The 10,148-nt window shown below is 44.7% G+C and overlaps 1 protein-coding gene across 3 annotated transcripts; it reads right to left on the bottom strand.

The window, feature by feature from the left end:
* Nucleotides 1-253: 253 nt before the first annotated feature.
* Nucleotides 254-4,617, bottom strand: DNAJC28 (DnaJ heat shock protein family (Hsp40) member C28). 3 transcript variants are annotated; one of them, XM_047720766.1, is made up of 4 exons: nucleotides 4,306-4,617; nucleotides 2,117-3,191; nucleotides 988-1,890; nucleotides 254-555 (listed from the first exon to the last, which is right to left on the bottom strand). In XM_047720766.1, exons 1-3 carry the CDS (start codon nucleotides 4,363-4,365, stop codon nucleotides 1,808-1,810), a joined length of 1,218 nt encoding a protein of 405 aa, XP_047576722.1. In that variant the 5' UTR covers nucleotides 4,366-4,617; the 3' UTR covers nucleotides 254-555; nucleotides 988-1,807. The 3 variants fall into 3 exon arrangements, with proteins under 3 accessions (XP_047576722.1, XP_047576702.1, XP_047576712.1); XM_047720746.1 differs by having other exon boundaries at nucleotides 262-555; nucleotides 988-3,191; nucleotides 4,306-4,613; XM_047720756.1 differs by lacking the exon at nucleotides 254-555 and adding an exon at nucleotides 753-765 and having other exon boundaries at nucleotides 988-3,191; nucleotides 4,306-4,613.
* Nucleotides 4,618-10,148: the final 5,531 nt, after the last annotated feature.

The following is a 10,148-nucleotide window of genomic DNA, read 5'->3' as shown; positions in this document are numbered from 1 at the left end:
ACCCCATCACCTACCTAAGCAGAAAGCCCTGACATTTCCTCGGAAGATGCAGTTTTACTGAACCATCACGCACTTTACAAAATAATTTGTTCTTTCAAAATAAGAGTGGATGGGACGCCTGGGTGGCTCAGTTGGTTAAGCAGCTACCTTCGGCTCAGGTCATGATCCCAGCGTCCTGGGATTGAGTCCCGCATCGGGCTCCTTGCTCAGCAGGAGCCTGCTTCTCCCTCTGCCTCTGCCTGCCATTCTGTCTGCCTGTGCTTGCTCTCTCTCCCTCTCTCTCTGACCAAAAAAAAAAAAAAAAATCTCAAAATAAGAGTGGCAAGTACCCCTTTTGAACCACATCCATAAGCCCGCACTTGGAGTTCAATAAGGAAACAGATCTGCTCCTTTTGAACACTCCGTGTTCTTCTAGTAGCCCAACTCTGTGGCTAACGCAATTACACAAACCTAAAAAAGTCAGATTTTTTTGAAAGTGGATGGAACACAACAATCTCACGAATGTCAATCTCTAGTCATTTGCCGAAAGTGCAAACTGGAGCAAAATTCAGACACCTTTGGGCGCCTGGGTGGCTCAGTGGGTTAAAGCCTCTGCCTTCACCTCAGGTCATGATCTCAGGGTCCTGGGATCAAGCCCCGCATCGGGCTCTCTGCTCGGCGGGGAGCCTGCTTCCCCCCTCTCTCTCTGCCTGTCTCTCTGCCTACTTGTGATCTCTCTCTGTCAAATAAATAAAATAAAATCTTTAAAAAAAAAAATTCAGACACCTTTTCTTTTTCTTTTTTTTTTTTTTTTAAGATTTTATTTATTTATTTATTTAACAGACAGAGATCACAAGTAGGCAGAGAGGCAGGCAGAGAGAGAGGGGGAAGCAGGCTCCCCGCCCAGCAGAGAGCCTGATGCGGGGCTCGATCCCAGAACCCTGGGATCACGACCTGAGCCAAAGGCAGAGGCTTAACCCACTGAGCCACCCAGGCACCCCTAGACACCTTTTCATTCATGAAAGAGTTCCTTAGACCAGAAATTGGATCCCTACACTGAGATTTTCATACGGAAAAAGCCCCTGGGGAATCTGAAACATGACACAGAGAGGCTTCAGGTAGACTTAGAGATGAAGCCAGAAGTGAAACCTCAAGTTTCCACTGAGCCCAAGAAGTTTTTTTTTTTTCTTTTACCTCCAAAGATGCAGAAAATATACCCAAACTCTTTAAAAGTAGCCACTAGAATCTACTTCTAGAACAGCTATATCAACTAGCTTGGCTGATGGATTTGTACAGCTAACATAATGAAGTTAGGCAGGAAAAAGTACAACTCGGGTATTTCGTGTTTTTTTTGTTTTGTTTTTATTCAGTATCCACAAAGACGGTTTATTAAAAAAGAAGAGTGCAATAACTCCATTGGGCTAATTTCCTGATCATAACATTTCCACCCACATAAAGAATGTCCCGAAAGTCTTAGAACAATTCTAAGCTTTAATAACTCAGGGGTATGTATGTAGCAAGCTTGCAAAAAACATTCATCATTTGAAAGTTTGCTTGCCTACAGTCCATTCCTTTAGTTTTGTGACTTCTGATAATACTTTTTAAGGTTTGCTTATTGTTGTTTGCTTCAGTAACTATGTTTGAAGATGGCAACAGCCAACTGTCTTTTGAGTTATTAGAGCTGAAAACTGCACCAAGACTTTCTGGAATGCCCTTTATATGACTCCCCTTCTGAGTCCTTGTCCTAATTCATTTCACCCATGACTGACATCTATACTCCAGAATGGGTTTGTTTTCCTAGAAGTTCCCTTCTTTTCTTGCAACATCCTCAGAGCAAAGCTGGTCGAACATGTCTCAGGCTCGGTTTCTTACAGCTTTCTCCCTCACGCATCCCTGGAGATGTGATTAGTTCTGAAAAAGTACAGAGATTCACAGTTCTCATCACTTGTGTTACCACAATAAATCTCAGCTTCTAAGTGTGACATCAGTACAACCGAAAATGGTTTGAGGCAGTACTGTGAATATTTAAGTGGTCATGTTTTAATAAATTTCCACACATTCATCCAGTTAAAAAAACCTGTCTTGACTTCAGGTGTTTTCTCCCTTTCTCCCCGATCAATGTTGTTTGGGTTTTTACCTGTGACTTCTTCTGCTCTTACAAGGGTCTCATATACTTCCTGGGCTCTGGCAATTTCTTTCTGTGCATCAAAATGGACTTTTTGCCAGGTCAGGAGGGGAACAATCAAATTAAAATCATTAATTCGCTTGTTTAGTTTTCTGATGTTTTCTTGAAACTGTTCACAGACTTGGGTCCACTGTTTCTGTTCAGTTGGTGTCATGGGATTCCCAAGTTTTTTCCTGGATGCTAAGATCGCCTCTCTGAGTTGATCAATGGTATCCTTTATTTCCTTTTGCATTAGGATCCATTCTGGTTGATATCCATTATCTATCAGTATTCTGTTCAGGTTGTGAGTCATGGGATCAATATATGAACAGCCAGAAAATTTTTTTAGAGGTTTTCCCTTCCCACTGAGGTTGTCAAAGTCTCCTTTGGCCATTGACTCCTGAATGAGATCTTCTACTAAACGCTCTATAGCTTGAGTTATCTTTTGTTCTTTACTCTGTCTCACATCTTTAACAATTAAACTGTCAACAAAATACTGGCTTTGTAGCTTCTGCTTCTGATACTCCATGACTTGCTCAGTTGCACGGTCAGCTCGAAACTGCCTATACTGCTTCTCTCGTTGACTTGGAGTTCCAAAACCAATACCTTCAAAACTTAAATAATGCCGGTGTTGGGGTGTTTTGTATTTGAATTTGTCTTCTTCTTCCTCTGCTTCTTCAACTTTATTCTGTCGGGCATTTGTTTGTTCTAGCACATGGGAAAGCACCTTCCGATAAGCTTCTTCGATCCTTACAAATGTTGCCGAATCCGCAGTATCAGAGCCACTGTCCGGATGGTATTGCTTGGCAAGCTTATGAAAAGATTCCCTGACATCATCCGCAGAGCAACCTTCATCCAGATTTAGCAGCCTATAATATTCTCGCATCTTCTTTTTGGATATATGAGTTGACAACGCTCTGTGTCTAATGACACCAAGATATGGGAGCATTTTCTTTCTATTAGATATCATTGGAACATTTATCAGATGAGACCTTAAGATTTGAACCATTGTCACATACATCATGTTCATAATCTTCCTAGTGATGGTCTACAAACAGACAACAAATAAAGAGTAAAGGAAGTTGTATTATCAGCAAATCTCATATTTTCAGCAATAAGGAAATTACAGGTCCAGTAAGGGGCAGTATTTTTCTAATGCTGCTACCAGATGTTTATAGCTATATTTCACATATGTCAGCAGAGAAACTGAAGTTGATGATGCTTAGTATTTTTTTAAAGATTTTATTTATTTATTTGACAGAGATCACAAATAGGCAGAGAGGCAGGCAGAGAGAGAGAGAGAGAGAGAGGGAAGCAGGCTCCCTGCCGAGCAGAGAGCCCGATGAGGGGCTCGATTCCAGGACCCTGGGATCATGACCCCAGCCGAAGGCAGAGGCTTTAACCCACTGAGCCACCCAGGCTTCCCAATGATGCTTAGTATTAACATATTGTGATATAATCTGGATTCTACTCCTCACTAACCAACCACAGAATTTCAGAGCTGGCAGGTTCTTAGAGATCTCATCCAGTCTTCCCATTTTAAGAGAAAATGTCGGCCCCCAAGATAAAGCAACATAACCCAGTCACAGAGCAAAGTGTAAGGAAAATGGTTAGGGTTAGGGCACAATAAGGTCTTGCTTAATTCTCTGTATCCCCAGCAGATTATCAACTTCATCACGGCCACTGCATCTTTAGTGTAAAACTGTCTTCATCATCTCGAGGGGTCTTCTCATGAAACTTACACACATGAAACAGAGAACAGGAGCAAGTATGTACGTAGTCTGACACTAAATTGAATAGAAATCAAGTGTCCCAAAGCTCCCTACTTTACCAAGGAGATGTTTGCTATATGCTAGAAAACCGAGATGAAATCTGGGCCCTCCCGACACGTTAGCTGTTATTTCTTAAAACTCATGGTCTAGCAGAAGAGAACAACTTACAACTAGATAATGGCAATTAAATGCCAGAAGTGGTTTAATCAGAAGTGGGATTTTGACGTACAAACGCTACAAACGCTAGAACCGCGCTCCTGCGGACCCCAAGTCTCTGGACAGTTGGGGTCAACAGCTTTATAGTTTGGATGGTGGAGGCTGAACCCCCGGTGGCCAGGGCCAGGCAGTGGTGAGTCCCGAGGGACACGTCCCGCTCCGCCCCCTACTCACCTTCACAGCCTTGGGGAAGGGGCTTAGCGGCTCCCGCCCCCAAGCTGCGCCTCTGCGCATGCGTGCGCGGTCTGCCCTTCGCTCTCCACTGGTCTCCCGGCGCAGGGGGAGTGTCTCCGCTGGACTAGACCATCTGTCGTCTTACCGTGAGGGGACCACAGTGGGTACGGAGGACAGAGTCGGACCTAATCGGGACAGAGGTCCTACTTTAACAGGGAACCCAGGAATCTCTCCTAAAATGAACTCTACCCTGGGGGACACAGGCAGGACGGCTCGGAAGGCTCCGCCCCGCCCCCACTCCCACCAGCAGCGGGGGCGGGGGTCCGGCCGATGGGGATTTTGGGAGATGTAGTTCGCGGGGAAGTGAGGCACGCGGCGGCCTTCGCCAGGTGCCTACGCCTTCCCGGAAGGAGGTGGGGGCGGCCGAAGTGTGGCGGGGGCCGGGACCGGGGTGGGCATTCTCCATTGCAGGGTGTGGTGAGTGTAGGTTGGGACCCTTGAAGTCGCTGTGGTTCGGGGGCGACGGCCCTCGGTAACGTGCTTTTGGCAAGGGACGACAAGGTCGTTTGCCCGAACAGGTCTGAACGGCCTCTTCCGGGTCTGCAGATGGGGCGCGAGCGCAGACCAGAACGTTCTACCCCACCCAGAAGCGTCTAGCTGCCCCAGGCGAGAAACCTGGTCTTCGTTAATTCGTTAATTCAGCAAGTACTTACTGGGCAGCTCGCCTAGCCAGGCGTTGGTAGGTAGGGGGTGAGGACAGTCGAGATCCAGATCACAACAGGGGTCTCCTGGCTTTTGAGCTCAGCCACTGTCAAGGGGATTTCCTGTTTCCCCCTCCTGAACGGGGAGGTGATTTTTTTAAAAAAGAAAAAATAGGTAGAAAAAGGCAGAAAACTGCTTTTCTCTGTCTGTTTACCAGTAAAATAAAAGTACCAATAAATGATAAATGTATATTTAGCACTTTTTGTCAGCTGCTGTGCTAAGTGCTTCATGTATAGTCTCTTTTAATCCTTACAACAGCCCTGTAAGTGTATTTTCCTCATTTTACGTATGATGAAATAATAATTGCATAAAACGCACTGAATTTTTGTGAGAGTTGCACAAGATATGTAAGCCACTTTGCAAAATGCCTGGTGCATTAAGCAATGTATTTTATTATGACTGTATCTCCTAACTAAAAGGAGCCAGAAATAGGTACTGGCCTTTCTAAGCTTCTGAATGAGACCATGTAACAAGAAGTTGCTACCTCCTATGTAGTTGCACAGAGAAAGACTTAAATACGGATTCAGAGGGATTTCCTTATAAGCAAACAACTAGAGTTCTGTGTGAAACAACGTAGTGTTTCTACAGAGCTAACTTTTCTGGCCAGCATCTTAAACACAGCATTCAAGTGGAAAAGAATGCATAAACACAGCTTTAAAAACTACTCCTATATTGGGACGCCTGGGTGGCTCAGTTGGTTAAGCAACTGCCTTCGGCTCAGGTCATGATCCCGGAGTCCTGGGATCGAGTCCCGCATCGGGCTCCTTGCTCAGCAGGAGCCTGCTTCTCCTTCTGCCTCTGCCTGCCATTCTGTCTGCCTGTGCTCGCTCTCTCTCTCCCTCTCTCTCTGACCAAAAAAAAAAAAACCTACTCCTATATTTATAGCACTTTGGGTTTTAAAAAGCACTCATCACAAATCTCATTTTGATGTTTGCACTTTAGCACTATGTAGTTAAGTGCCTTTTGTAAGTTACTAGAACTGTAAGTCAGTTTCTCCTCCAGAGTGTCAGTTTTATAGCCTGATTGTGTACTTGTAGAAAGTGAATTGGAGTTGGCTGCTTAATCCAGTAGGAACACTTGCAGCTGCAAAATGCAAACTAGCTAACTGATTGGGGGAATTACTTTTCTCATGTATAAGAAGTATGAAGGTAGCCAGCTTCTGGGTATTGGTTCACCTACCAAGAGTTGCCACATTTGCTTTATCATTCTTTCCCTCTATATATGTGCCCCCCCCCCTTTTTTTAAGATTTATTTGACAGCACAAGTAGGCAGAGCAGCAGGTGGAAGGAGACGGAGAAGCAGGCTCCCTACTGAGCAAAGGGCCCAATGCAGATCTTGACCTCCTGGCACTATGGGATCATGACCTGAGCAGAAGGCCAGTGCTTAACCGACTGAGACACCCAGGTGCCCCCCTTTTTTTACTTTTTAAGATTTTATTTTTAGGTAATCACTACGTCCAGCGTAGGGCTTGAACTCACAACCTTGAGATCAAGAATCTCGGGCTCCACCTACTGAGCCAGCCAGGTCCCCCAAAGGCTCTGTTTTAATCCACGTCTCTTTTCCTTCTCTTTTATTTGCTTATTCTGTGATAATTGCAAAGAAACTGATTTATTGCCCATAAGTTACCATAGTAACCAAAAAATCACACTCCTGAAGCTTGACTTGTGGTTCCGTCTGCATCTTAAAACCACATATTGTCCAATGACGCCTGCAAATGGTAACTTCTAGAGCTACAGTTCCTAGAACCACCATGAATATGCTTTCCTTTCTGGGTGCCATCTTTTTAAAAATTATTTTTCATTTTTCTGTTTTTAAGTAGGCTCCACACCTAGGATGGGGCTTGAACTCAAGACCCTGAGATTAAGAGTTGCATGCTGTACTGACTGAACCAGCCAGGCACCCCTCTGGGTGCCATCTTCATTCATTTCTGTTTGCTGAAGAAGGAGTTTGATGCTGGGGTGTCTTGGTGGCTCAATCAGTTAAGAGTCTGCCTTCAGCTCAGGTCATGATCCTGCCATCCAGGGTGGATCCCCACGTCAGGTTCCCTTCCTGCCTCCCTGTGCTTCTGCCTGCCCTCTGCCCCCACTCATGCTCTCTCTCTCTCCCAAATAAATAAGTAAAACCTTAAAAAAAAAAAAAGTCTGACGTAGAGTGTCAGCTTTTTTCTTTTTTTAAGGATCTAATTTATTTGTCAGAGAGAGAGCACGAGCAGGGAGAGCAGCAGGCTCCCTTCTCAGCTCGGGGCTCAATCCCAGGACCCTGGGATCAAGACCCTAGTGGAAGGCAGACACTTGAGGACTGAGCCACCCCGGTGTCCCTGCAGTATCAGCTTTCAAAGAAAGAAGTCAGTGGTTGGGTGCCTGGGTGGCTCAGTGGGTTCAGCCTCTGCCTTCGGCTCAGGTCATGATCTCAGGGTCCTGGGATCAGGCCCCGCATCAAGAGCTCTGCTCAGTGGGGAGCCTGCTTCCCCCTCTCTCTCTGCCTGCCTCTCTACCTACTTGTGATCTCTGTCAAATAAATAAAATCTTAAAAAAAAAGGGGGGGGGGCGCCTGGGTGGCTCAGTGAGTTAAAGCCTCTGCCTTGGGCTCAGGTCATTGTCCCAGAGTCCTGGGATCGAGCTCCACATCGGGCTCTCTGCTCAGCAGGGAGCCTGCTTCCCTCTCTCTCTCTGCCTGCTTCTCTGCCTACTTGTGATCTCTCTGTCAAATAAAAAAAATCTTTAAAAAAAAAAAGAATACTATAGATAAAGCATTTCTTTAAAAAAAAAAAGGCAGCAGTGGCTAATCTGCATGACAATAAACTCTAGGGGGGTGGTAGGGAAAGGTAGCCTGGAAAAGAGAAGATTCACATTGATTTGGATATATTCTCCTCCCCCCTCTTCCCATCTGGGTAAACCAGTTATCAAACCCTCCTGTATGGGCCACACACAGGGTCTGTGGGACTTTACCAGTGGTACACTGCCCTCCCCCCTGCCCCAGACGTTTGATTTTCATTTTTGGCATGGAATTAATGTGGTGATTTATAATTGTCACTTGAGCCGGAATTGTTTGCATTTGACTGCTGCTGCTGATCTGCAGCACTCTCTGTTCCTTGAAATTGGTGAATAACGTATATACCTCCCTCTAATTGCAGGCCACGAGGCGGGGGTCAACAAATGCACACTATCCGTCTGGGAGCCGAGATCTGAATTGTTTGTAACCCAGATTGCATTTACTCACCATGTTTATTTCAAACTGCTTTACAGCACAGCTGCTCTCTGCTTTTCTCACACTGCAGAATTTGTTTCCAGCTTTGTTGAGGTCTCATTGACAAAAATTGTATATATTTAAGGTGTACAATATACTTAGGGTATACAATTTGATAATTTGATATGTGTATATATTGTGAAATAATTACCACAATCAAGGGAAATATCAAGCTAATTAACGGTATCCGTCACCTCACATGGTTACCCTTCCTTTTTTTTTTTTTTTTTTAATTTTTTATTTTTAAAAGATCTCTGAGCAAGAGCCCGATGCAGGGCTGGATTCCAGGACCCTGGGATCATGACCCGAGCTGAAGGCAGAGGCTTTAACCCACTGAGCCACCCAGGCGCCCCTCTTTTTTTTTTTTCGTAAAAACACATAAGATCTGTTCCTCCCCTAGCAAAATTCAAGTAAACAACACAGAATTGTTAACTATAGTCAGTCTAGATGTTATGATAAGTTAAAAAAAAAACAGTATATGGGGCACCTGGGTGGCTCAGTCAGTTGGGCATTTGCTGTCAGCTCAGGTCCTGATCTCAGGGACCCAGGATCAAGCCCCACATTGGGCTTTCTGCTCAGCGGAGAGCCTGCTTCCCCCTCTGCCTCTCACCCGGCTCGTGCTGTCTCTCTCTTTTTCTCAAATAAATACAATTTTTTCTTTAAAAAAAAAGACCAGGGTGCCTGGGTGACTCAGTGGGTTAAGCCTTTGCCTTTGGCTCAGGTCATGATCTCAGGGTCCTGGGATCGAGTCCCGCATCAGGTTCTCTGCTTGGCAGGGAGCCTGCTTCCTTCTCGCTCTCTCTCTGCCTGCTTGTGATCTCTGTCTGTCAAATAAATAAATAAAATCTTTAAAAAAAAAATTTAAAAAGACCAGTATATGGAGGGTGTGCCTCCTTTCACTGCTTACCAGCTGTCCCAGTTGTCAAAGATTTGAGCAACAAAACTCTAAACACATTAAAACTGTCACATTAACACTATTTGCTTGAAAATAATCTAAGATGCGTTATAGCAAGAATAGGTTTTTTTTTTTCTTTTTTTTCCCCTCCCCCCCCCCTTTTTTTTTTTGCAAGAATAGGTTTTAAGGCAAATCTAATTCCAAAAGAGCTTTGAGATGTGAGGCTGCTTCCGCTCAAAAAGCGCACTGTCTAGGAATGCGCCCTGAATGCCTTTTTCATCTTAGGGCTCGTCCAGAGACGCCTCAGGCTCTGGTGAGGTCATACTGGATCATTTGGTCCTTGCTGTTCTCCATAGAAGAGCGCAGGAAATGAGTATGTAAATCTAGTTTGTTACCCAAACTTCTTTTGAAGGTGCCCTTCCTGATTAAATAGCATTTCTTATATTAAATGAAATGAAAGAATCACATAATTTCTGTTCTTTCCTTGACAGTGCGGTTTAATTATCTACTCTGGGAGGTATCCATAGTGAATGAGTGTTTCTGTCTTTGTTCTTAGGAAATACATGTTGAAATATTTATGGAGAAAGGGATATGATGTCTGCAAATTACTCTCCAGTGACTTAGAAATAAATGCATGGGGCGCCTGGGTGGCTCAGTGGGTTAAAGCCTCTGCCTTCAGCTCGGGTCATGATCCCAGGGTCCTGGGATCGAGCCCCGCTTCGGGCTCTCTGCTCAGCGGGGAGCCTGCTTCCTCCTCTCTCTGTCTCTGCCTGCCTCTCTGCCTACTTGTCTGTCAAATAAGTAAATAAAATCTTAAAAAAAAAAAAGAAAGAAAGAAATGCATGTACAGGGCAAGGGAGAAGGAACAAACAATAAACCAGATGGAGTGAAATGTTAATCGGAAAATCTGGGGAAAGATGATTTGGAAGGTTTTTGTATT

This window comes from Lutra lutra, chromosome 1, assembly GCF_902655055.1.
Source record: "Lutra lutra chromosome 1, mLutLut1.2, whole genome shotgun sequence".
NCBI classification, from domain to species: Eukaryota; Metazoa; Chordata; class Mammalia; order Carnivora; family Mustelidae; genus Lutra; species Lutra lutra.
This window is presented reverse-complemented; position numbering and strand designations above follow the sequence as displayed.

What these genes read in the sequence shown, in the direction of transcription:
- DNAJC28 (XM_047720746.1), bottom strand. Translation starts at nt 4,365, where the DNA reads ATGCGCAGAGGCGCAGCTTGGGGGCGGGAGCCGCTAAGCCCCTTCCCC. An exon ending in CCTTCCCCAAGGCTGTGAAG is followed by an intron (nt 3,192 to 4,305) that starts GTGAGTAGGGGG and finishes GTCTGTTTGTAG; the next exon opens with ACCATCACTAGGAAGATTAT.